Genomic DNA, 25,185 nt, shown 5'->3' on the forward strand with positions numbered 1-25,185 from the left:
TGTAACTTTCATTCTCTTATGAGGACATGAACTTTTCCAGAGGCTACAGGATGTATGATATGACTACAGCTGGAATGAGGAAGCAGATATGAGAATTAAGCTGTCTTCTTTAAGCCAGATATCTAAAAGGTTTGCAAAAACAGAAAACTATATACCACTCTTCTCACTAGATTTTTTGCTTTGCAATCTATACTTATTTTTCATTAAAAAGTAATTTATGTAATCCTATGGCATGTTATTTCAAGTAATAAATATTTCAAAATTATCACTTAAAATTTATACAGTAAACAATGACAAATATAACTCACATAAACCAAAACTTTTGGAGGTTCTCAATAATTTTAAAGAGTTTAAAGGGGTCCTGAAATCAAAAAGTTTAAGAGTCCCTTATTAATGGAGATTAGGTACAGTGTTGCTAATAGTCAATTGAACTCACTAACTTCACCATTCAGCATCTCCCCTCACTTCCTGGAAGTAAGGAGAGTGGACCTCACTGAAAATGTCTATAAAACAGTTTCCATTCTCTGATCTAATGTAGTCCTCACTAAGGCTATCGAGGACAAAGTATTGCTTCTTTGATGTTCTGCTCTTACACATATGAGGGAAAGACAAGGAAATTGAGAATTGTGCTAAGAAACAGGTAGAGAGGTCATTATGAAAACAGGCTCAGCGGCTCTCATGCATAACTAACGACTGCAAAGTGCTTTACAGATAGAAAAGTGTCATGTCATGGCTGAAATAACCACTATGCATCTCTGGCTCCAGGAGAAACAGCCTGCTTCCCTGATACTCCCTGTAAAAAAGACTTAAAATATTCTTTGTCAGTACAGTGATTCTAGAAGAGTTTACCTTGAGTATAACCAAAACAGCTTTCACAACGAACAGCATTCATCATTTATACTCTTTGACCATCATTCAATTCTGTCATGTTACAGATTCTATTCTAATACAGCCACTTGGCTTGGCCCTAGAGAAAACTCTATGCCACAGCCAAAGGCTGCCATAATACACATTAGAAATGCACACATTTATCCACAGGAATGATTTCACAGAGTCCATCACCACTACAAAATGAAAACAAATAAACAAAGCATCACTCAAATTCCAGTAAATAATTCATTAAAAACAAGCTCCTATATGGTGAGTAAGCAGTTTCTAGGACCAGCTTAGGTCCTAGATCTCAGTGGTAGTGGTTATATGATTTGCCTGGCAGGAAAATTTCTAAACCATCAGGTAGTTAATAAGAGTTACTCCCAGAATTCTAAAAGATGGGGGAAATACTTTCAGGCCTCTTTAAAAAAAAATGTGTTTGTTTTTAAAGTCAATTCTAATCTTACCATTTCATATGCTCATTTTCACCTGTGAGATTAATATATTATGTAGGCCCAGATGTGATTGAAATTACTTCTTAGGTAGTTTTGGCCTTGACATACTTGCTATAAAGACATTGCTGGGTGAAATATCTCCAAGCCCTGTTTTGCAAATGACACAGAAGGACATTTTCCATTAACATTAATGAGACCTATGAATCCATTGATGGGATAATAGAGCTAAAAGGTGAATTTTTATTGGTGATATACAATCCTTCATCCAAGTGTTCAACTTTTGGTAAACAGGTAGATATTTGGTCATGCATAAAATGCCACAATGCCAAGTATCTTTGAAGTTGCAAAGTCTTCAAAGATACAGCATAGTCTTAAAATAGGAAATGTACTTTGATACAAAAATAAAAGTCTAAGCAATAAGTCTCTAAAGTATTTCCATACATTACTGAAGAAAGTAAATGAATGATTTCAGAATTTACTCTGCATTTTTACTCTCCAGAAAATGATAATCAGTTTCATTCTCCAGAAACTGACAATATTCTTTACATTTAATCATTTTAGACATCTGCATTCATCGTTAATGGAAGAAAATTATTGTATTTTACAAAGTCACTCATTTTGTTTGATGAATTAAATCTTAAATGTTATGTAGGTTGCCAGTTTATTTTTATTTCCAGTATTTCTTCTTGAGAACTTATATCCCCACAACAAAAACTTTTGGACAATTGTTACACAATTTCAAATAACAATCAATTATAGTCTCTGAATTTAACATGAGATTTTAACTATTTGGACAACAGGCACTTTCTCTTTTATTGCTTAAAATATACTGTTTCAAAGTAATATATGCTCTCTTTCCAAATATAACTTTTTTTTCTATTTCTTGATAGTTTTCTGCCAAAATCAGATATTCCTTTTACTATGCTAAACCTATTTTTACAACAAACCTCCTGTATATAATAAAAACAAATCAGTATTTGATCTAATAAGTTATTATTGAAATTTCTAAGACAAAATGTGTTTTTAACTAAGTGTGGGCATTTTTTTTTTTTTTTACTAAAGGTAAAAAACTTATCTAAAACTAACTGAGACTATATGCAATCTAAATTATCAAAATAACTGCAGACCATTACCTGCACAAGTAGCATTTTGCTAAGTTATGTCTTTAATGCACCTTGAACAACTGTTTACTGTATGATATTACAGAAATGTTGTGAAAAAGTAGTTGAAACATTTTGAAGAGATTAATTGAAAAGCTATTGGGAAAAAGTAAATTCCTTCATAGCCCCTAAAAGTTCATTCCCACCATATTTTACCTTATCATATTCAGTGGCCTGTCTAGTATTATCTCCATTTACCTGCTAAGTTTAACAAGTTTCAAACAACACATTGTATTTGTGACAGTTCAAAATAAACAGCAATTCTTACCCATGAGAAAAAGGAAAGTCAGTGCCTGAGTTACAGTTAAGGATTATTTTCTGGAGAAAGAAAAGAAAATTCTTTTAAGCTCCCTATGGAAATTCCTTCATTTCAGGAAAACCTGTTTTGTCTTTTTTCATTTGACACTTTGGTGAGAGGGACCAGGCAGGGAAGAAGGTGATGTGAACTCACCTACCTCAAAGCTGGGAGATGGGGTTGTCTGTATTACCATCACATGAAGCACATAACCAAATTTCCTGACCTCCACTGATGGTTCGTTTTTAAACAGAGGCAGTATTATCTTCCATGCCAAGGACACATATACACGTACAATGTTTGCAAACTAGAATAGTGAGTAACCAGATGTAACTAGAAACTCTCCCTTCTTTTTGAAACAAGAGAAAAACCCCACAGGGAAAGACCAAAATTGTAATTAACTTAATCGTACTCAATTAATTTGAAATGCAAGCCACAAAATCCTGGATTAGAAATCCCCAAGCTGGGTTATTCGTCATTCCGAAAAGGGCGAGCGCTTGTCCCCATGGTCCCCCGGCTCCCAGGTGGACGGCAGTGTTAGGCTCTCCGTGGCGGAAGCCAGTTGGACGATCAAGGCAGGATTCCACGGTGTGCCCAGTGAAGTGGTCACGAAAACACAAGAAAGTCACGCCACTTTCTGTGCTTGCTGGGAAAAGAAAGGGCGCTCGCCGCTCAGGGACACCCTGTCCAAGATGGTGACGCATCTTTCTCGGTACATGGTGGGGAAGGGGGGGGGGGGAGAAGCTTATTACTGAACTAAATGTTTTTATCGATCGCCCTTGAGTCAGAGCCCACTGACCCCGAAGACCATAAGTGATGAGAGCGCAAAACTGTCATTTCCAGGCAGCAAGAGGAGATCCCGGAGCAGTCCAGGACACCTCACGCTGAGCTTTCTCCCACAGCCCCTCCACCCGCCTCGCTCCCCGGGTTCAGATCCAGATGCGGGCAGCTCTGGGGGCTCCGGCTGGCCTCGGCCCCGGGCAATGCGGGACCGGGTCGCCGCCACGCGCGCACGCGGGGGCCCGAGGACGCCGAGCGGACGGCGGGGCTGACGAGCACCCCACCCGGCGTCCGAGGCCCGCCGCCACGCAGAACTGCCAGGCTCGGGGGCCGAGAAGACAAACGACTGCTTCGCGGCCCTCCCCATTAAACAATAAAGCGAGCTGTAAAGCCTCAGGTGCTGTGTTTGTTGTGCCGTCTGCGCCGCGCGGTGGCTCCGGCCAGGGCGAGCCGGGCGCAGTGGCCCGGGGAGCGCCTCTTCGGCTGATTCCAGGGAAAGATAAGGAGCCGCCGAGCCACCAGCTCTGTCTAGACTCGCGACCTCACAAGTCAAGCGCCTTGTTTGGATTAGCCCTCCAGATCTGCCAACCTGATCAACCCCTGAAAGAGAAGGGGCCAGCAACACCCTTTTTTCCTCTCCGGTGCCACGATTGTCCCTACGTTAAGGGATCAAGGGCTGGCTTGCCCGCGGGAGTCACAGGGCTGGTTAGACCGGTGTCGGGTCCCCATCCCCCCACCCTCGGGTTCCTAACACCCAAACCCGCGTGCAGCCCGGCTCTGCCCTGCTCTCTGGACGTCAGAAACACAGCAGTGGGGGAGAACCCACTAGAAAGACCGGAAAAATGAGTTGCAATTCAATCAAGTCCACAAATAACATCGCCTTAAAATGAGCACTAATTTTTGTTCAGTGGAAGGGAAAGAGTGTCCTAGGCGTGCAGGGTGGCTGAACAGAATCTGCCTGGGGCTGTCCTAAAGCCCAGGTCAAGGTGCCTTTCTTCCCACCTGGTGAAAAGCAATTTTACCCCACAATCCCCCTACCCCCATGCCCCACCCCCCAAAATCATAGGCATCCTCTTTTGGGGGGAAAATGGTTTTCTTTTTAGAACGCTTTGCATATCATTGCTGAACGCTTTTGCAGAGGCATAATTATGCAGAAAGACTTGCAAAATAAATTGTAAAAAATTTAAAAGAATCAAGTAGCCTTTAAGTGCGGTTCCTGGGAGAGCCTGGCTTCCCCAAGGCACAGAGACTGGCTTCGCTGAGCCAACAGCTTAAGCGCCATAAAAATTAAAGGATGTGATAGTAACAATGCTCCCAGCAAACACTCAGCAGCCTGCCCTCCCGCCCCTCCCCCTCCTTCGCTCCCCGAGAACCAACTTCTCTGTCTACACTTCAGAAGTCTCCGGGAGGTGTGGAGAGATCCTCCATCACGACTTGGGACATTGTAAGCTGTGAAGTTTATGTTTGTGGCGCCTGGGCTCAAACAGCCATTCAGTGGCTTGCTCGGTTATCAAGAAAACAACAATCAGAAAAGATCAGTAAACAGAATCGGCTGCCAGCGCTCTGAATTAACTACTTGCATTTTACTTTAAAAACACCAACTCACACTGTACAAGTTAATTGCTTTTATTTTAAATAATTAATGAGAATTCAGGATTTGGAGTCATTTTTGAAAGTAACACTTTAAAGACAAAAAAAGAAAAAAGAAAAAAATCCTCTCTCCCTTTCTCCCAGTGCCCACAAAGAAAATTTGACTTGCCATGTTGTGACAAAATCTTTAATTGTTGATTAGCAGCGAGGAAGTAAATAGTCCTTAATGAATAGAACCCAAGCATAATTTGGATTATAAATCTCCTTTACAAAAGTGGACTAAACTGAACTTTACAGACAAGAAAACAAGTACTTTCTGCTCAGATAGTTTACTTGTATTAGGGGTGAGATTAGACCCAAACTGGCTGGGTTTCATTCAAACTTAGCTCTTCTGGTGGTTTGGAACTAGTTTTTACTTTTTTCCCCCTCTTTCTTAAGAAAAAGAAAAAGGGAAAATGCACATGGGACTTTTAAGATATTTCAATGAGACTGATTTTAAGGGTTAAAAATTCAAGGTGCTAGAAAAATATCAAGTACTTTGAGGTACCTTAAAAAGCACATTGTCTCTTTTAGTCAAAAGACAGACCAGAAAGGAAGTCAACAGATGAGTTTAACAAGTTGATCAGAGTGAAAAGCAGCAGACCATCAAAATCTTGAATTCCAAAAAAGTTGTGAATTGGGAAATAGGTACACACACCCACACAGAATCTCAAATAACCCAAAGTGTTATTTCAACCTAGAAAAAAAAATCTCTTCAAAAAGGATTCTAACTTAGAGAGGACCTTTTTTTCTAAAAGAAAACCCAGGTCCATTTGATGAAAGGGAAAGACAGATATAGTAAACTATAATACAGGATGTTATTGCTCTGAAACAATAGGGAGGAAAAAAATCCAGTTTTTTATATGGATTCCCTGATTTAAGAAGAGTGTCCTGGGTGTTTTTTTGGTTGCATTCAATTTTAGCCTGCAGAAGCTGGAGGAAATGAGTCATAATGTCCAGAAGGAAGAATTCAGAGTAATAAGGGGAGGGAGGATCAAAGATAATGGCAAACAGGAGGAATTTCATTAGAAGAGAACCACTCAAAACTTGGTCTCCAGAGGTGTGCAGGGAAAAGGAGAGTATGTGCTGAAGATGGTTTGCAAACAAGAAGACATCTCAGCTGCATGTTTTAGAGAACACGCTGAGGAGTCTAGAAGGGAACACACCTCTCATATGAATAATACAAGAACTGGAATGCTATCGACCAGTCAATCCATCCTTAGCCAACAGGCAGCAAATATCTTGAATCTAGCAAGTGAAACAAAATCATTCAACACTTCCCTCCCAAATTACAGTACTTAAACTGGAGCTGTGGACTTCAGAATAGACAGATATCTACACAGGAGATACAATAGTATCTCCCCTTACCCCCTACCTCACACACTTAATCTTAGAAATAAATGTCAGCATGAAAATCTATCACAAAGATGTGTGCCTCACTTAAGTACCTCCACTGCAAATCCTAATTCCCCCCTTCTCTAAGCCCTAAGGTTTTCAAGTGTCTACTAAAGGCTATGCCTGGGGAAGAGGACTTAGTTTTCAAACCAGGACCTCAGCAATGGATAACTTTGGGCTCCTGACGCCAGTATTCATGTTGTACCTGCCATCCTTGCACATATCCCAGGTATGACGGTGAGGAAAAAGGAAAATCGAAAAGACAGGTGAATAGAAACAGTGAATGGGAAGCTGAAAAAGTCCAGTTCGGTGCAAGAGAGGAGAGGAGACAGGAAAGAAAAGGAAAAAAAAAAAGAAGAGGGGGAAGCCTTTCTCGATCCCTGTGAGATAAGACATAACTCCTGTTTTTCTCAACAGATGACTACAAGCCATTATTACTGCCGGCCAAATTATTACCCCTCTGTCAAGAATTAGACACAACAATCAAAGTAATCAACGGGCATGTCTAATGCACTGTAGCATTTTCAATGCAAAGTTTGTTTTCTCTCTGCCCCCACGTTAGAGCCTGTAATTAACCCGTTATGTAGAACGAGGCCAAACAAAAGCCTAATTGAAGCTCGTTTCCCGACTTGCGGCAGGTTTGGAGCGGGTGAAAGCGACTTGAGAGGTGGGGAGCCGCGGGGCTCTTCCGGCTCCAGCCCGGCCTCTGCCCCACTCGCCAAGGGTCCGCAGGGGCGCACGCCACGAGACACACGACGAGGGTACGTCAGCTTTCGTGTTTATTACGAGTTGTCAGATGTTTAAAAAGGCATTACACTCGCGCATACAAATGCATCCCGTTTCTAAAGAGCCAGGGTAGCATGGTGGGGGGTGGGGAGCAGAGGGGATAGGGTAGAGCCCCAAATCCTAGCTCTATACCCGCAAACGAACCGAGAAGCCTGCTGATTTCCAGCAGGGCCGTTTCCCCGTCCCTGGGTTCTGCCTCTAGCACACGCGCTTCGGCCCAACGCCAGCGGGAAAGGTGTGAGCGCGCACGTCCACGAAACTCAGACCGCCGACGGGGCGGCGGAGCACGCGACGCGGACGCCTGGCCTTAGAAAGCGGCTCCCGACCGAGCCCCCGCAGCTCTTCTCCACCCTAGCCCATCACCCTCCTAAGGTTTGGGGCATCGGAGTTGGGGGAGAAAGAGAGAAAGCGAGGGGGCGGGTAGGAAACAAGTTGGAGGCGGCGGTGGGAGGGAGAGGCAAAGGAAAGACCCACGCTGGCTCGTCTGGGAATTGGTGAGAAAACTCCCCTCTCTTGGCCTGGTCTTCTGCGCAAATAAAGCAGCATTTCTCTATCGGCTGACAGCCGCCACTGGTAAATAATGGTCATACTTCACTGGCTAGGCAGAAAGCCTCTCTTTTAGCGAGAGCTTATACTTGAAATATGGGTCATTTCAATAATCCTAAGCAGGCGACTTTGGTAGAAAGCACTCTAAGATAAAAATAGTGACTCGGTCAAAATCCTTTTTAAGCAGGACCTTCTTCCTATTTTGGGTGGGGTGGCATGGGATAGGATGGAGGGTAGGGCTAGAAAAGAGGAAAGAAAGGTGGGGAACAAGACTGAGGATATTTTCAAAAAGCCAATAACATTACCGCAGCTGTGAGTTGTAAGCTTACCACCAGTTTTCCCCAACTATTGAAATGCAAATTTGCAAGCTCCACCTTAACTATTTGCAATAAAATATCACACCTATTGTATGTCTGTTTACCCCATTCACATGCAGTCCTTAATTTCAGACATTTTAATGACTTAACTTGTAAACATATAAAAGAGGGACCCTGGATCATTGCATTTATTTATTTATCTATGCCAAACATTTATTGGTGAAATAGTCCTGAAGATATAATTCTACATATGGCGCTTTCATTTCACATAATATTTAAGAAAAAAAAAGACAAAACAAATAGAATTAGACATATAATTCAAAGACCACGGTACAACCTTTATCGTTTTCTTATTTCAGCAAACAAAAAATAATGTCAAATGACATGAAAAGTGGCAAGTCTTCCGACAATAAATAATAAATTACTTTATAATTTTTGCAATGCAAGAGCAAACAAAAAAAAAAGTTTCCTTTTTTTCCTCTTTATTTCCAGAGAGAGAGAAAACAGTCATTTTAACCAATAACTATACACATCTTTGGGGGAAAAGTTCTTGGACGGACACAAGTCAAACACAATCCCGAGACGCTTGTGGCAAAATAGAGGTAACCTTGTTGCAATGCTTTATAAGTTGGTTTTTAAATCTGAATTCAAAAACCTTTAAAGTCGCTTCAGACTTCTTGATAGAGGATGGATCTCAAAAAAAAGGGGGGGGCAAAAGGAAAAAAGAAATCAGCTACAGGACATGCTAGAGACCCAAGATTTCAATTAACCCCTTGTTAAAGTCAACTAAAAACATCGCAAGCAAGCAGCTCCACCTTCTTGAAAGGACTCTTTCAGCCAAAGAGGCCAGTCTCTCTTCCTGCTCATTTGCTGGAGCTCCTGTTTGGCAAGGCAATGACCAATATAGAAACAGCACCATTCAGAATAAGATGGACTAGAAAATCTCTATTTCTGCTTTTCTCTAGATGTGCAGTGAAATGAAAATGCTTTTTTTGAGATCCTTGAATATAAATCCTCTACGTTTCAAAAACGTCTTTTTTTTTTTTCTTTCAGTACTCCTAAGGTCATTGGATAGCGTTATGTTGGGTTTGGGTTTTGTTTGCTGTTTTAATTCTAGTAAAATCCCATGATTGTCTTCACAGTGTTGCTACCATATCACCTTGTCATTAAAACAGACTTCGTGCATTTCATGGAGCATTCATTTCTCGATTCAGTTTTCATTGACTGGGTCGTTAAATACTTTTGTTTCGGAGTTCAACATTATAATTTCCCACTTTCTCCAACAGGGAAAAAAAAAATACGTCTGAATGAATGTTCCTCATGCCTCAATTGGACTGGCTACCATGCTGTTAGGTGTATCTGGGAGCTGAGAGGACATCGACGCCACTTCACTGCCAGTGGAATTAGAGCCCGGTCCTCCTTCTGAAAAATTAACCTGCACAGAAGGTTGAGACATGAATAAAGGAGGCTATGATCATATTCACAAAAGGATTATAAACTCGTCTTGTGTGTGTGTGTGTGTGTGTAGACAGATATATACAGAGATATCCGCATATATAATTGAATTTTAACAGGCTTAAAGAAAACCTATAAAAAAAAAAAAGAGAAGAAATCCTCTCACTTTCCCATCTTCCAAGAGATCTCTGTTTTAAATGAAACTGAATTCCCAACATTATGTTGCATTAAATTATTTAAGAACAAATGTGTTTCCCGCTGTAAAATGGCATTGCAACTCTACCATGCACGCTGAAAATAAAATTATCCTGCTGGCTACATGTTGCCCTGGGAGCAGGCGAGTTCTCAGTCTCCAGGCATCAAAGCCTCTCTTCTCGAGTTGAAAAATCCATAACACAACGCTTAGATCCTGTGACGGGAGATTCAGAGGAGGCTCCAGAGAACAATGATTAACTCCTCAGAGAGTTCACAGCAGGGGCTTTCTTCCTTCTTGTTGGTCCTGCTGGCTTTTGGCCTCTTTTTCTCTTTCAGTCAGGCTCTTCCTTCCGAGAGGAGACCCATATATTATAACGTCACCCACATTATAAATATCTGGCTCCTTCTCTTAAGTCCAAAGTATTGTGTTGCTGCTGTAAACCTTCTTCTCCACTCTGCTCTCAACACTCCCCCCGACTCTTTGGCTGCTCTCATGACACTAAAGATTCAGAAGGTGCAAATGCTTGGCTGCCCTGAAACCTCCCCTTACCTGCCTTCTATGATCCAAATGACTGGCAAGATTAGCGTGACATTAAAAATCAGCTCTTTTTCCTAATTCCAGGGTCTACCTTTCTTCCTACCTTATTGAACTTTCCCACTGTGACTGTCAAGGAACTTTTCAAATTTGCCTCCTTTAGCCTGGCCCATTTGCAAACAGACACCTGGGCCAGGCCCTTTTTAATGCACTGCCTGTGGTCCATTACCCAACTGTTGCCACAAAGAAAGAAAATGCCCGCCAGGTAAATGTGAGGGTAAAATACTAACCTCAATTCAAGCTTTATTTTCAAAGAAGGGAACAAGTTTTTAGGATGGATCATGTTTTATAGAACAAGATTCTATAGGGCTGATTATTATTTAAGAAAAAAAAAAAAGCCTTATGAACATATGTCATATCACAAGGACATACACTTAATAATCTTAGTTATCTTTACCCTTAAGCTTTTTGTAGGTGAAAGTTGATTTTCTTTTCTCTGGATGTGTAAGTGAGTTGATTTTCTCTTCTCTGGATGTGTAAAACATATTAATGCTGAGAGGCTTTTATATTCTTATCTGATTGATAGAATTCTGGTTCCTTTTGCTATTCATTCCCCACAGAATATGACTGTGTATGCTATTTGAACTTACACCCTAAAAAAATGTTTAAGCAGTTCAACATTTTAGATTAAAATACAGCCCCAGAAAGGGATATAGTTACAAAAAGCATCAGTCACATCTCTGAATAACTGAACTCTTTATTGATATATTTGAAAATTGCAACTATGGGTGCCTGCTAACCATTGATAATAAAATTGATTATGTATTACAACATTGATTATTATTACAGTCACCTTGATTTAGGGCCTTAACAAGATCATTCTCTAGGAGCTGAGGAAGGAGTATATTTACTAGCTGCTGATCAAAATGCCAAGATGATCTCTAATGTCCCTTTTGACTCTACAAGTTGGAGATGTATGATGCTGCAACCCAGTACACCCCTTCCCACATGTGTCTAGTGAGTTAGGTACCTTGAAGCTAATCCCTAAGAGCAGGCCTGATTAATAGAAAATTCAACGTAAATGGTCAAATTACGAAGTCTCATAGAACAGACTCACAAGAGGCCTGTTGTCCTTGCATTCCTTCCTTCCACAAGGCCTCCCCTGGCTCTCCCCAGTGCTGGGGCCACAATGGCCCCCTCCCCACCCTCAGAATCTTTAACTGTGTGACAGTTTGATCAGAATCTCCTTTCTTTGGAGATTCAGCCTCCCACTCTGGGAGCTGACACTTACCAGTTGCTGAAAAGCCGGCTGATCGATGTCACTCTGCAAGGCGAAGTCACTGAGCACTTTCCAAGGTGGCTGGTAACTCTGCACCTCCACTGGGTTTGCCTGTAGGCCTCCGTCGTGTCTCTCCGGACTGGCAGCCACCATGGGCGTCCCTGTCATCCCTTGGATATTCTGTGAATAGCGCCCCCCCCCACAAACCCAACATGTTAATGAGCAAACTCCCTCCCTCCATTGTCTGTGCAGGCTAAACAAATATACCCTGGTATTATCTTATCTATATAGTTGCCTTTATTGACTCAGTTAATCTGCTGCACCTATGGATATTAGCCAGGGTTCAGTTTTGTTTTATTACGTTCTGTTTTTCTGCTTCTGGGGGCTGAGCTATTAGCTATGCTTGAACCTTAGGAAGTGAAATTCTGTCTCAACTTTCTTCTTTCCCCTTATATTCAGCAGCCATCTCAGTTTCCCCTGTCTGCCTTCCCAAGCCACAGCATCTCAGCAGAAAGCTGGAGCAGGATTGGCCTCCCTTCAGCCTCTAGACATGGTGGTTTTCTGGGCAGTTTCAGTGAATCAGACTTTTGGTTAGATTTTCTCCAGGCAATTCTCTGGGAGCCAACCCCCACTCCCCAGCATTTGAGTCTGGCGGCTATTGTGCTGTTACGCACTAACCAACTTCGAAAGTGCCCTGGCTCAGGCTTGGCTGGTCTGCCACATTTAATGACAGCAGGTTTTATGGCATTTAAAAATAGGGCCTAAGCAGTAAAAAGGAAAAGCTAAAAAAGCAAAACAAAACTCTTTAAACTTAACCAGGAGGCCTGCCTGGTGGGTGCTGTCCTGGCCCAGGGATGCCAGGGGCCTGACATCTCTGGAGACCTGGGCTTAACCTGGAGCACAGAGTGTCCTATTTTCATGGGTCACCTTCGGGAACTTTCCTGGCCTGGGGGCTCTGCAGCAGGCCTCCCACCAAGGGGCGCCCAGAGTGACCCTGGATTAAATAGGAAACCAAGGATTCCTCCCTTCCTCCCCTCGGGTGTCTGAGGAACTGACAACCAGAAGTTTGGCACAAGGCCTCTCTGCCCCCACGGTGGGGACTACTGCCCCTCCTGATCTGGGATGGGGCAGGGGCAAGAAATTGAACGGCAGGAGAGCCCACCCACACGGGCTGGGGGCCTGTCGGCCTCCATCCCGCAGGAGGGGCCTCCTGGAGCAGCTGGGGCCCTGGCGGGTGGGCCGGGGGCGGTGGCCTCTCCCCGGGTTGCCGGTGGGGGTGAGAGGCCGCCAGGGCCAGCTTCTGCTCAGGAGCCGGAGGGAGAGAGTTGGCCCACCTGGGCAGACAGCACGCACTCCTCGGCTTCCCCCTGGAGCTCCCTGCCCGGCCCAGAGCCACTCACAGTTTTATCATTGGGCTGCTGCTGCTGGAGCTGCTTCATCATGATGCTCCGCTTCTTGTCCTTGCACCGCTTGTTCTGAAACCAGACCCGGATCACACGGGGACTGAGGCCGGTCATCTCCACCAGCTGCTCCTTCATGAGCGCATCGGGCCGGGGGTTGGCGGCGTAGCAGGTCCGCAAGGTGTGCAGCTGCTTCTCGTTCAGCACAGTCCGCACGCGGGTGGTCTTCTCCGGCTGCTTGTGGACGTGGGGCCGCAGGGCCGGCTGCCGGGCGGAGATGGGCTCGGCTGCGGGGCAAGGGGTGCGGTGAGCGCGGGCCGGGCCGCCCGCCTGCCCGCGCCCGATCCGGGGAAAACGGGACAATGGCCAGCGCTTTTCGACCTCGACAGACAAAAGCTGAGGCGGCAGAGGTGGGGGTGCGGGACGCAAAAGGGGAATGAAATCTCGCTCTCTCATCTTAAGAGGTCAATGCTGAGTAGTCTGGACCCGAGAAAGCGGCCTCCGCCCCTGCTCGAGTCAACACGGCAGAGTTAGCAAAGGGGCGCATCTCTCAGGTTCTGTCCCCCGGTTCACAGCAAGGGTGGCATCGTTCTTCCTAGTTTCTCCCCCGTTCTCCCCTTTCCTAGTACCCAGATGGGGGCCCAGGTTCTCCTCCCCCTACTCACAGGCCCTACAAGGGAAGGAAAGGCAGGACACCCAGTGACAGCGAGGACACTACCCCCGTGGGATGTCTGCAACTAAGGCAGAAAAGAATTCTGTCCGAGAGCGTTGAACTGCAGTCCCCAGAGGACAGTTATGTCAAGAGGATAAAGAAATTCGGTACTTCGGCCGTCTCTCCAGCTTCTGATCCTTCCTACTCTATCTGGATCTACTAAATCTACCTGGATGGTTCCCGATGCGATCTGCTCCCCAGAAAAGGAAAACTGAAACTCTTTAGAGCTGCCCGGCCTCTAGAGAAAAGACAGCTGGGGCATGCTCCTGACCCCTTCCCAATACGCTGTGTCCCAGGGCAGAGCCCAGGTTGCGCTAACAGAGGTTGCCACCACTGGCTTTGCTTCGCTGCAAGCTAAGTCACAACCCCTCCCACCCCCCACCCCCGACTGAATTCTTAAGAGCTGCCAGAAAGCAGAGGGGGAAGAGCTGTAGATTTTTCACCATCAGGGTTCCGGGAGGATTGATACTTTTAAAAATACACCAGGGCAGTTCTATTCAAGACCGGAAGGCAGGTTTGGAAACACTGTCGGCCTTCTTACCTGTGGCCCCCACTCCGGGCCAACCCTGTTCTATTTCTACTCTCCTTCCTGGGGCAAGGGCCCTCAAATCTGTATGTTACAAATCTTGCATTTTTCCAGGACCCCCGGGGTCAGGTCAACACCTATGAGGTCAACTCGGTGTCACAGCAACAGGCCTGAAGATGAAATTCTCACCAAATCAAGTAGAATGAACGGTTTAAAGAGGCAGGCTCCCTTTACAAGGCAATTACTGCAGATTAGCTTGTTGACAGTTTTAAATGACGGCTCTGTGCGAAGGCTTGCAATTATTAAAACTGTATCTTTTTAGGTCCTCTGTCTCACAAAGGGATGAAGATACACTTTAAAAATATTTTGGAGTGTAGGGCAGTTGGCAAGGAAAAAAGGAATTGAGGGTCTAACTTGACTTAAGCTTCCTTCATTGGGTTAAAGGAGGAAGCTCCAGGGGCCCAGAGCTCCACCCCTTTAATTAGGCAGCGGCGGAGAATACCTGAAGGGAAGCTGAAGCCGGTTGTCAGAAAGCCACGGTTTGGAGGCCAAGGTGAACTGGAAGTACTGTTTGGGCGTGTGTATACATGCGTGCACAAGCGGTGTACATTCGCGGGCACCCACAAATCGACACACAGACGTGTAGTGTAGGTGTGCCAGGGGAGTCAAGGGAGACATTGAGGGCATTATACCTGGCCGCAAAGAGGGAAGTACTGTGCAAACTGCACCCAGAACCCTCCGTGTAACTGGCAGCTGCAGCGGCAGCCGCGTGGGTCCCAAGATCGCGGCGCGGCGCTGGCCTCGCCTGGCGGCGGCCTCCCCAAAGAGAACCTCCCTCCGCTCCCAGGAGTACCTGCCATTTGCAGCGGCCGCGCCGGGTGCAAGGGGCTGAGCGGGTCGCCGGCGCCCAGGCTGGCCCTCTCCACCACGTCGTGGTCCGCGCGGCAGAAGAGCCCGTCTTCCCGCAGCGCGAACTCATCCCCGGGGATCAGCTGGCGGCTGCAGGCCACGCAGCGGAAACACTCGATGTGGTACACCTTGGAGCGCGCGCGCATCACGAAGTCGTTTTTGCTGAAGCCGATGCTGCACTTGGCGCATTTGATCCCGTACAACCTGCGCGGGGGTGGGATGGGGGGCGGGCCGGGAAGGGAGGGAAGCAGAGAGAGAGGGAGTCACTTCAGGCGGGCGCTGCCCCGGGTCTAGGGTCGCTGGCGACTTCGGCCACGACGCCCTCACACACTGACATAAGTATTAGCAGGCAAGCTGGGAATGGGAGGATGGAAACGAATAGATTTCTCTCTTTTCCCGTTCCGTTTCCCCTGCCTATGAACCTCTGTGTCTCGGTCTGTACCAGTCCAAACTGGAGAGAAATGTTTGATGTATTGGAAGCCTGGGCGGCTGCTCCAGCGACCAGTACCCGGGTGCCTCTTGCTGCTCTTGGCAGGAAGGAATCCCGAGGTGAATTCCGGGAGCCACTGGTCCCACGTTTTCACCTTCCTATCCCCCAATTTCTGCTGCTAGAAACGTCTCTAAAACTGCAACCTGCATCCTCCTTTCAAAAGAAAATGAGGTTGGGAAATGAGATTGTCACCCCCACAAAACATACACAAATGCATGGGTATGAGAACAAAAGGAAACCTCTGAAGGTTTCCAGAGTCCTTTCTGCATCAGGAGCCCATTGCTGTTTCCCCAGCTAAAGATTTTTTCCTCAGGCAGAAATGTTAACAGAAAGTTTCCTCTCCATTCTTCCTCTTATTATTATTTTTTTTTAAATCTGCTTGGGTTCCTTCCATCTTTATCCAGTCGCTGAAACATCTACCTCTATTTCTGTCTGTCTGAGAATCCTGACCTGCCAGAAAAATGAAAAGACCCACTTCTAAGGTCTTCCTTGCCGCTCACCTTTCCTTGCCAACAGACAATCCTTGTAGGTTCCATCTAGACGCCCTACCCTTGCCCCGTCTTCCCGTATCACTAATAACCAGAGCGGGGGCATTCCTACAAACAGAGAATGGAGAGGCAAAGACCCACACGAAGAGGGGCAGTGGGGTGAACCTCGCTCCCCCAAGGGGAGAAAGGTTTTGGGAAATCTCAACAGTCTCTCTGTTCTCCTCTTACAACTACAGGATTTCAAAGGGACACACACAGTTGCACACGGGCGAGCGCGCGCACACACACAGTTGAAAGAGTGGAGAAGAAAAGGTAAAAGCAATTGGTTCCTTCCACAAGCATGTCTGCAGAAATAGGCACATGCAGGTCTGAATACAGCTGAGCAAAACACGACCCCCACAGGAGTAAAGATACTTCTGCAGTGGCCCCCTCTCCAGAATCCGGAGCTCATACACCAATCAAGTAAACAATTGAAAACGGCTCATTTGTCAGAGGTTAGAAGGTAGATTCAAAAGTTTTCCTTCCCTCCGCCTACTCCATGTGAGATCTGCCATTTCATAGGATGAGGACTTTACCTTGCCTGTGACCAAACAATTGGGAAAATCCCTCCCCCTTCCTCCAGCGCCCCACTTCCCCTCTTTGCTCTCATTCTCCTCTCCCACCACCAAAGTACTAGTAAACTTTTCCCCCCTGCACTGTTCACCTTTATCTAATAAAATTCTGCTCTCTACTTCATGGTTTGAAAATAAGAAAAAATACTGAACACCGAGTGAGCAGAAAAAAAACGTTAACTGCATACTTAAATCCTAACTAAACTTTAACTTCTCAGCTCCATAAGCCCTGTAACTTCCAAAGCTAATTACTTGTTAATAGCCACTGGACAATTTATTTTTAAAGATAATATTTTGTATTATTCAACGTAATAATGAAGGTGTTATCTCTTCTGTTTTGTTCTTAAAACAGTAATATTTTCTTTGGAAATTCTACTTCCTTCCTTAGGCAGAAAATGAATTTTCTGACGTATGTATACACAAGTCAGAAAATTTGAGATTGGCAACGCCTGAAGTTTAGATGCAGAATAAATTGATAGAAAAAAATTCAGGACGTTCCTTATGTGGTTTTATTCTTGTCAGTGAGGGCAATTCGCTCATTTTATCAGTTACCAGATTTTAATGTGAGAAAGGAAGCCGTTCAATTATCTAAATATACCGATTGTTCATAGACAGATGATGGGCAATTTGATCTGCTCTGTCTAGTTCATCAGCTCAGATAAGATAAGAAAGACAGTCATATGTCACCAAAGGGTTAATATTTAAAAAGATTAAATCTCCGGGTCGTTTTTACAGAGAATATTTGGGTTGCTTTTTAAATTTTCCAAGCAGGATCCCTCACCCAAAAAGTAAAGGGCAACACCTCTATTTGCTCTTGCAAAGTATACTTTTAAACATGCCTAGGTCAAACTTTTATTTTACCTATTGCATTGACATCTTCAAAGAATCTGGCAGTTTCTAATAAAATACTGAATTAAAAAGGAAAACCACTGTATGATAGAATAAAATCCAACCTTTTAAAAAAAGTTTAGAAACCCCAACTTATCCATACTGTATTTTTTAAGTTTGTTTTGGAAGGGGGAGGGTAACAGGAAAATAATTTCAGCATCACAAATTCCAAAAGCAATTAAACAAAGCTTCAAACCACATTATTTTTGAAAGCCACTATTGAGTCTCATTTTTTCCCCCTGAAAAGTAAAATGAACAGCATAGTTTAAGTATTACATTTACAGGGGTAACTTCTGCACACTAGTACCCATTAAGGCATACTCTGGCAAAAGACAAAGCCACACAAAATAATAAATAACGAATGGGGAGAGGAAGGGGACTCTCACAAAATTAAGTAAACGGTATAAATGGCGTACCTGATATAATCTCTTTTACAGTAGGTTTTCCCATCTCTAACAAAGCACGTACAGCTCTCGTCCAAATACTGATTACACTCCGCACATTTCAAACATGCCGCATGCCATTCCAAATCCGGAGAAACCCTCAGAATATACTGATCGTGAATTTGATTGCCGCAACCAACACACAGGGAAATCAGACGTTTTTCTGAAATGAAAATAAATACATGATTGACTAACCGTTTACTTCCTACAGAGATAAACACACTTTTAGTGTCGTTCTCTTATAGGGCGTACTCTGGGAGTTTTTTTTTTTTTTTTTTTCCTTTTTTTTTAAGAGTATTGCACTTTGGGATGGTAATTGAAGTGTGCCATCAAAACCTTGACTCATTTTTAAAAGGAGGTGGAATATATATAAAATGCAGATTTGAATAGTCTGCATTTGCAAGCCTAGCACGCAATCAAACCCGTTCATTTTGTATTTCTTTTCCCTCCCTCCTCCCTCTTTGCCATAATCATTGGGAAAGATTATGGATAAGTCAAGTCAAAGAAAAGGTTTTGACTAGAAGCGTTAAGTGAACGCAGGGATGTCTATATTTTCCATGAAGCACGCTCTTAAATAGCACATAGGACTGGATATTGTTAGCAAGAGCAGACATCAATACAGTTGTCACTCGTTCTCTTTTGCAAGTCTAATACTAATTCACATCTCCGGGTATTGTACGTGCAGGCATATCTTTGCAACAGAATAACCTTCTCGGAGAGCTCCGGAGTCCCAAGGAGAAAACCGCCGCTTAGCACCGGAAGGCTAAGGTTTTGGAGGACGCGCAGGCGAATTCAAACACAAGGTACGATCAGTTTCCCCGAAGATCGGAACCGACGGCAAGCATGCAGGCGTGGCGGCAACAAGAAACAGCCACCTTCTCTCTCTCTCTCCAAGCAATGACTCCAACTCCGAAGAGCCCTTGGCACCCGTGCCTGAGAGAGAGACCCCCGCACAAGAACAGCACCGAGCCCCACAAGGTAAAATCGCTTCTTACTTTTTGGTGGATCTCCCATGTCTCCCATATCTGTAACAGGGAGTAATGTCCACAGTGAAATGGTGGTTGTACAGTTGGTGAACAGCCCACAGAGAGGATGCTGGAGCTGTGGCTAAGTGGGAAACAGTGGCCCCTGGGGTTGCCAAGGCTGAGAGAGCCCGCTGCCCGGCTGCGCCGCGCCCTCGCTGATCGGGGAGTCCAATTTAAGCCGGCGGAGTTGGCGGAGCGGAGGCGCTGCGGCGGCGCGGACTCGGCGCGGCTCGGGCACCTCTCTTCCTTATCTCTTACTCAAACTTCTCTGCTCCAACTCAGCTCCATCGCCATTGGTCTGACGCAGCGCGCGGGGACGTCAGGCGAGCGCCGCGCCCATTGGCTGCGGGGCGCGCGGCGCAGCTGTTCTGATTATCATATTTCAGCCTCGCTGTCGCGGTGCGCCACTGACCGTTCGGCAAGCCCGCGGGAGAGGGTTAGGGCTCCCGAGGCGACTCGCTCGGGGCTCAGACCGCTCTCTCCCGGTGCTCCGGCGGCCCGGCCGCCCTGGCTTCTGGCTTCCCTTCTCCTCCTTCTGCCCCGCCTTCCCCCTTGCTCCTAGCCGGCCGCGCCGCCAGCGCCCTCGCCTCCTGTCGCGCTGCTCCTCCGCCCTGCGCTCCTGGGGTCCCCGCAGTCCGGCTGGCCGCTTTGCGCGCGGGGCTCGCTTTTCCGCCTCCGGTGGCGAGTGGCTGGTGGGTAGGTGTTCTAGATGACGAGGACCCTTCCGGACTTTAGGAAAAGGGCGACTTGGAACAGGCCGTTTGGCTCGGTTTGGTCTCGCGCTTTGGCAGACAGCTCCGGGCCCGGCCGGGCTTGGTTGCCAGGGCGGGTGAGTTCCCGAATTGTCTGCGCGTGGCGCGCTGGGAGCTGCCTAGGGGAAGACTCCGGTCCTGGGATGAAGGGACCCAGAGGAATTGTTCGCTGCTGCTACCCCAGTACCCCGTTACCCCTTACCTCAGATCTCCAGAAACGCGGGGTGGGGGTAAAGGGGCGCTTCTTACCTAAGCGCAGAATCAGGTTGGAAGTTCCCAGGTATAACCAAGTTGACTCCGCGGACTTCTCTCTCTTTCGGACCCGTGGGGTCTGCTTTGCAGTTTAACTTTAGAACTAACCCGAAGCCTAAGTGCAAAGTGGTCTTCTAGTAGTTTAAAGTTTGCAAAGCTATGACGCCTATCCGATTCCTCTCTCTGCCGGTCTCCTGCCTTTTGTTTTTAAGCAACCGTGTGCAGTTAGCTGGTGGTGTGTAGATCATTGTAAGGACAAGTCTCCACGTCTCTAGAGATTTTAAAAATGCGTCAATCTAAGGGCGTGAGTAGGGAGGGGTCTAACACAGAAGAACAGCGAAATACCTATTTCATTTCACCGGCTGTGTTTACCTTATCATTTTCTCTCGAGAAACAACCTGGAGAGAGACGAATGTTGACTTCAACTCGTCGGTAACCCTCTTGAATAATTTCTTACATGTTCCTATCATATCTTACTGTCTCCCCAAAACAAAGTCATAGGGAGGCCACGAAGAATCCCCCCCTCCCCGTCCGCATCTCCAAAAGCTTCTAAACATTGATTCCTTACCTAGTGTGACTGCCAGTTTTATCTGAAAAGGTCCGCAAATGCACGCAGTAGTAGATTTAATTTCGGTGTCTCATTGCCTTGAGAAAACCCGGTGTGTTAGGAAACTCCTTTCTTTGTATCATTCATCAGATCTAGCTCTCGATAAGAGCTGTGAGCCCTCCACCGGCCTGAGTGGCTCGGTTTACAGCGGTATGCTTCTCCAGATCGCAGAGAGAAGCAAAGATGCTGAATTTACTGGTGATATGGCTGGGGCTTTACCAAGAACATGCTTTTGTTTTCTCTCAAGGAAAATTTCTAAGTGGATCGCATCCCTTCTATTTTTATTATAAGTTATATCAGTGTGGGTGTGGGAAATCGAAAGTTAGATGTTGATACATTTACCAGGTTGGGGGAGGGGCAGGATGTTTCTGTTTTTGGTTTTTGCTCATAGTTTTCTAGTGTCTCCGGTATTATATGCGTGGAGTCTTTTGTCAGGCTGCTTTGGTAAAACTGATGCTGATAATGACAACATGAAGCAAATCATCCCAGTATATGGGCATGTTTCCTGTACAGATAACCAAGTTGACACTAGTTTTGTTTTGTTTTGTTTTTTTAAAGGTACTATATCCCCAGAAAGTAAATAGAGAATTTTAACCAATTATATTCCATCATGCCACCTTTATAACATGGAATTAAGCAACGGGAGCTGCCAGAAGCCTGATGACTTATATTTGAGACCCAGAAAGCACCTTCACTATCCATCCTTCTTCAACCAACACAGACACACAGACTAACTAAAGAATTAGTGCTGATGATAGCACGCGTGCAAACACACACACACACAGACTAACTAAAGAATTAGTGCCAATGATGATAGCAAGTCTAAAAAGAAAACCTGATATGTGGCTTGGAGGAAAAGGGTTAGTAACTGGCAATTTCATCATAATGAAGACAACGGGTGTTTCTCTTTCTTCAGTGCATACTGTTACTGTAAATAAGTAGTATTTTCTTAAGAAGTTCCTAAGCTGTTAGAGGTAAAAAAAATCACCCAGAAGATACCCTCTGTCAAAGGGAGAAATCTGAGGAAAACTCAGTAGTTATATTGCTCCACGATGGATGTACTCTGGAGGTCTGTGTGTTGCTAATACATTATGCATTAAAATCGCAGCTAGGATAGCAGGCATTATTGTTTCCTTTCACCTTGAAATTCAGATTTGGTCACAGATATTCCCCTGTTTCTTTAAGTGATTTCTATACACGTTTAATGCAGCAAATATGTCTGTAAAAAAAAATTGTAATGTTTTTATAGAATACATCAAACTGTGATTAGCAATATTTTCCCCCAGTATTTGATCACAGGAGCGACCTCTGGTGTTCAAAGCGGGGATTAGACCCTCTTGTCAAAAGTGGACTCAATTTTGACCTTTGTATATTCTGTTAGGTCAAAAAAAAATGTACCCTTAAAAACAGCAGGTTTGTGAATCCCCTCTCTAAGCCCCTCTACTGATGAGAAAGAAAAGAAGAATATGAGTACTTAGTTACCATTACCTCCAGGCCACTTCAAATATACTTTAGTGTCCTTGAATATAAAAAGGACGCTGAGATTTATTAAGTTCTATGTAAGCCTGTGGCATCTGCCCACATGGGCTTATAGTGCTTTTCCACCTAAAATTCCTAGTGGGCTCTATGCCTGCGTTTTGTGTGTGGTTGCTTTCTCTGCTTTGATGAAAATTTAAGCATTCTGCATCAAAAATGCCAAATACAGATTCCTATACAAATATCATGTTCTCAAGATACATTTCAAATATTTAAATAGATTTTAACTGCAATTGACAAGTAGCATTACATATTTAGGATTTATTTCCCAACAACTTCTGGCAGATATAAGTGGATTTTTAATTTTGTTGTGAAATTTAAAAGTTTTATTTGGGGGGGAGAAATTATGTACAGTAAGGGAGAAAGCTTTTCCTCACCAACTAACCAAGATTGGGAAGGACAGGCAACTTTGATCAGTTTTCCCTGAATTATGGATTTGTTTGGGAACTTATTCCCAGGGAGGTGATGCTGTGTTTAGCTCACACCAAGATCAAGTTTGTGAATAACAATTGGAATGCCAATTTTCCACAAATAAGGTGTTCTGAAAGAAAAAAATATAACTGAAGGACTTATATTTTCTGATATCCACAAATATGTAATTTGGGGGGTCAAAATGAAACATGGACGTATTTTATTCACCTCAGAAAATGTGGAATGGAATACATGTATTTATCCCACTCACACTTTTTGTTTTTACTTTTCCTGTGTAGTGTAATCATGTAGAATAAAGCTATACAAACCATCAGTATCTTAAATCACATCCAAGTGTCAGGTAAATTATATGTGTATAAACGGAGTCATGATTAACTATTTTCCAACCAGAACCGGGTGTGGATATTTAGAGCCTGTTTGCCTCTCTTCCAGTTTCTGGTGGTGGCTTAATGATGAATCAAGAGAATCTGCACTATAATTTCAGAGAAAAATGAAAGCGATGTTCTGTTTGTACCACTGGGTAGGAAACGGTTGTCTCTTTTTTCCCCTCTCCTTTTACTCTCCCCGCCCCCCAGAATGCTAAGCAATAATAATAAAGGTAGTTGTTAACAACAACAAAACTTTAGTCTTGATTCTTACTGTATTGCCAAAGACTCCTGCTGTGATTGTGGTTTTGTTGAGTGTCAGTTGCTTTATTAACCAGTTAAAACAATCTGGGTGAATTAGCACGAATTTTCTTCCGCACGCAGAGCCTCTTAGCCTGAGTCTAGGTAGTTGTGTCTGTCACCAGCAGTCCTGCTCTTCTTTACTGGCAGACGGCAGCCCGGGAGGCCGCGTTCCTGGGCGGTCTGCTGCTCGGTTCCCAGCCAAGATAGAATTCCACGCTCCCGGCAGCGGCGAAGCCACAAACCTCAGATCAGTCTTGAGAATGCGAGCTTCCGCATCTCATTACCGGTAGGACTTCGACCAAGCGAGGACAGAAATTTGCACCCTTCCTTTAAAATTGTGTTTTGGAAGTATTGTCTATAATTTCACAAAAGCGCTGGCCATGTCAGGTGAAACCCTTTCCTTTAAAAAGTTTTTTGTTTTGTTCTTTTTGAAACCCTATGTGACTAGGAACAGGCAGTTTTTAACAGGACCAGAGTTCTGCGTGGAGCCCAGGTTGGAACCAATGAGTGCAAAGTGCTAAGAGGTTCTGACCCCAGGATGCGTTGAACCCTGCCTCTGGCAAAAACCTTTGTTAAATGTACCGGATTCTCACGGGGGGGGGGGGCGTAATTGGAGTCCTGAGGGCGAAAAACCTTTATCCCCCAAGGTTCTGGGCGGTTCAGCTGAAAGCTACTACAAATGCACGGAATCCAGCAAAGCACCCACGGACCCACCCAAGCTCTCGGGAAACCCGGAGTGAATTAACTCAAGTTTAGCTGATCAAATGACATTCTTTCTGAAAGAAGTGACACCATTTCCCCCACTGCAGTCCTGTCGAACCGGCAGCTCTGAATTTAGCGCCAAAGGATTGATTTCCAACTCAGTACTGGAAGTTTACTGGGAAGGAGAGGGGGAGGGGAGGCGAAGGTACCTTGTTGGAGGTCAAGAGGAGGAGGAGGAGCAGCAGAAAATTACCAGCTCAGCGCGGGAGGGAGTTGGAGGCCAGGAAATCAACCCAGGAAAGCCTCAAATAACCTTCTCTCACGTCTCAGAATTCAGCGCTCAAAAAATCAGCCTCAAAATAAGGTGTCCTGGGCTGGAGTCCTCGGGTGGGCTGCGGAGGCGATGTCAAGAGTTATTGCTACTTTCTGTGAATGAAACTGGTGGCTAAAGCGTGTCAGGGCCGTTTAATGTAGCTTGAGAGGCGCGTGGGTGGGGGCTGTTTTTAAGTAGAGAGGCAATCATTGGTGGCATCTACCCGTAGATCGTGATAGAGAAGCTGGTTTCGGGGCTGGAGAAAATTCTGCAAACCCCAGTGAATGGCTAGTCAGTTCGGAAGATATGATTTTAGGGAAAATCTTAAAGGTGGTGGTCTGATTCGACTCCGTGGAGGTGAATGGGAGGCTGTGCTTGCGGCGCCTCTGCCTTTAGAATTCTGTACGCCTCCCAATCCGTGCTGTTAAGGAAACTCATTAATTCTTCCCGACTTTAGGTTGAAAGGAGAATTTGCTTCGCTCCTCTACCTGCTAAATTCCAACTGAGAAAGGGGCTCAGGAGACGAGCCCCTTTTAGGAAGAACGTCATTTGATCAACTCAACCGAGTTAATAACTGGTCTCCCGGAAGGGGTCAAGAACGCCTTCCCTTCCCACCCGCGCAGCGCGCGGAGCGGGGTCGACCACTCCTACCCCAGGTAGCCTCTCGCCGAGGCCCAGGAAATCCTGCCTGACTGTCCTTTAAAGGCTCAGAGCTTTGCGATCAAGTTTCTGGT

At 45.1% G+C, this 25,185-nt stretch overlaps 1 protein-coding gene across 1 annotated transcript; it reads right to left on the reverse strand.

Moving 5' to 3' along the window:
* Positions 1-8,492: 8,492 nt before the first annotated feature.
* ISL1 (ISL LIM homeobox 1) lies at positions 8,493-19,409 on the reverse strand. The gene is made up of 6 exons (XM_061129517.1): positions 19,160-19,409; positions 18,138-18,327; positions 15,189-15,448; positions 13,098-13,384; positions 11,710-11,877; positions 8,493-9,668 (listed from the first exon to the last, which is right to left on the reverse strand). Exons 1-6 carry the CDS (start codon positions 19,185-19,187, stop codon positions 9,552-9,554), a joined length of 1,050 nt encoding a protein of 349 aa, XP_060985500.1. The 5' UTR covers positions 19,188-19,409; the 3' UTR covers positions 8,493-9,551.
* Positions 19,410-25,185: the final 5,776 nt, after the last annotated feature.

Source organism: Dama dama, chromosome 25 (genome assembly GCF_033118175.1).
Source record: "Dama dama isolate Ldn47 chromosome 25, ASM3311817v1, whole genome shotgun sequence".
NCBI lineage: Eukaryota > Metazoa > Chordata > Mammalia > Artiodactyla > Cervidae > Dama > Dama dama.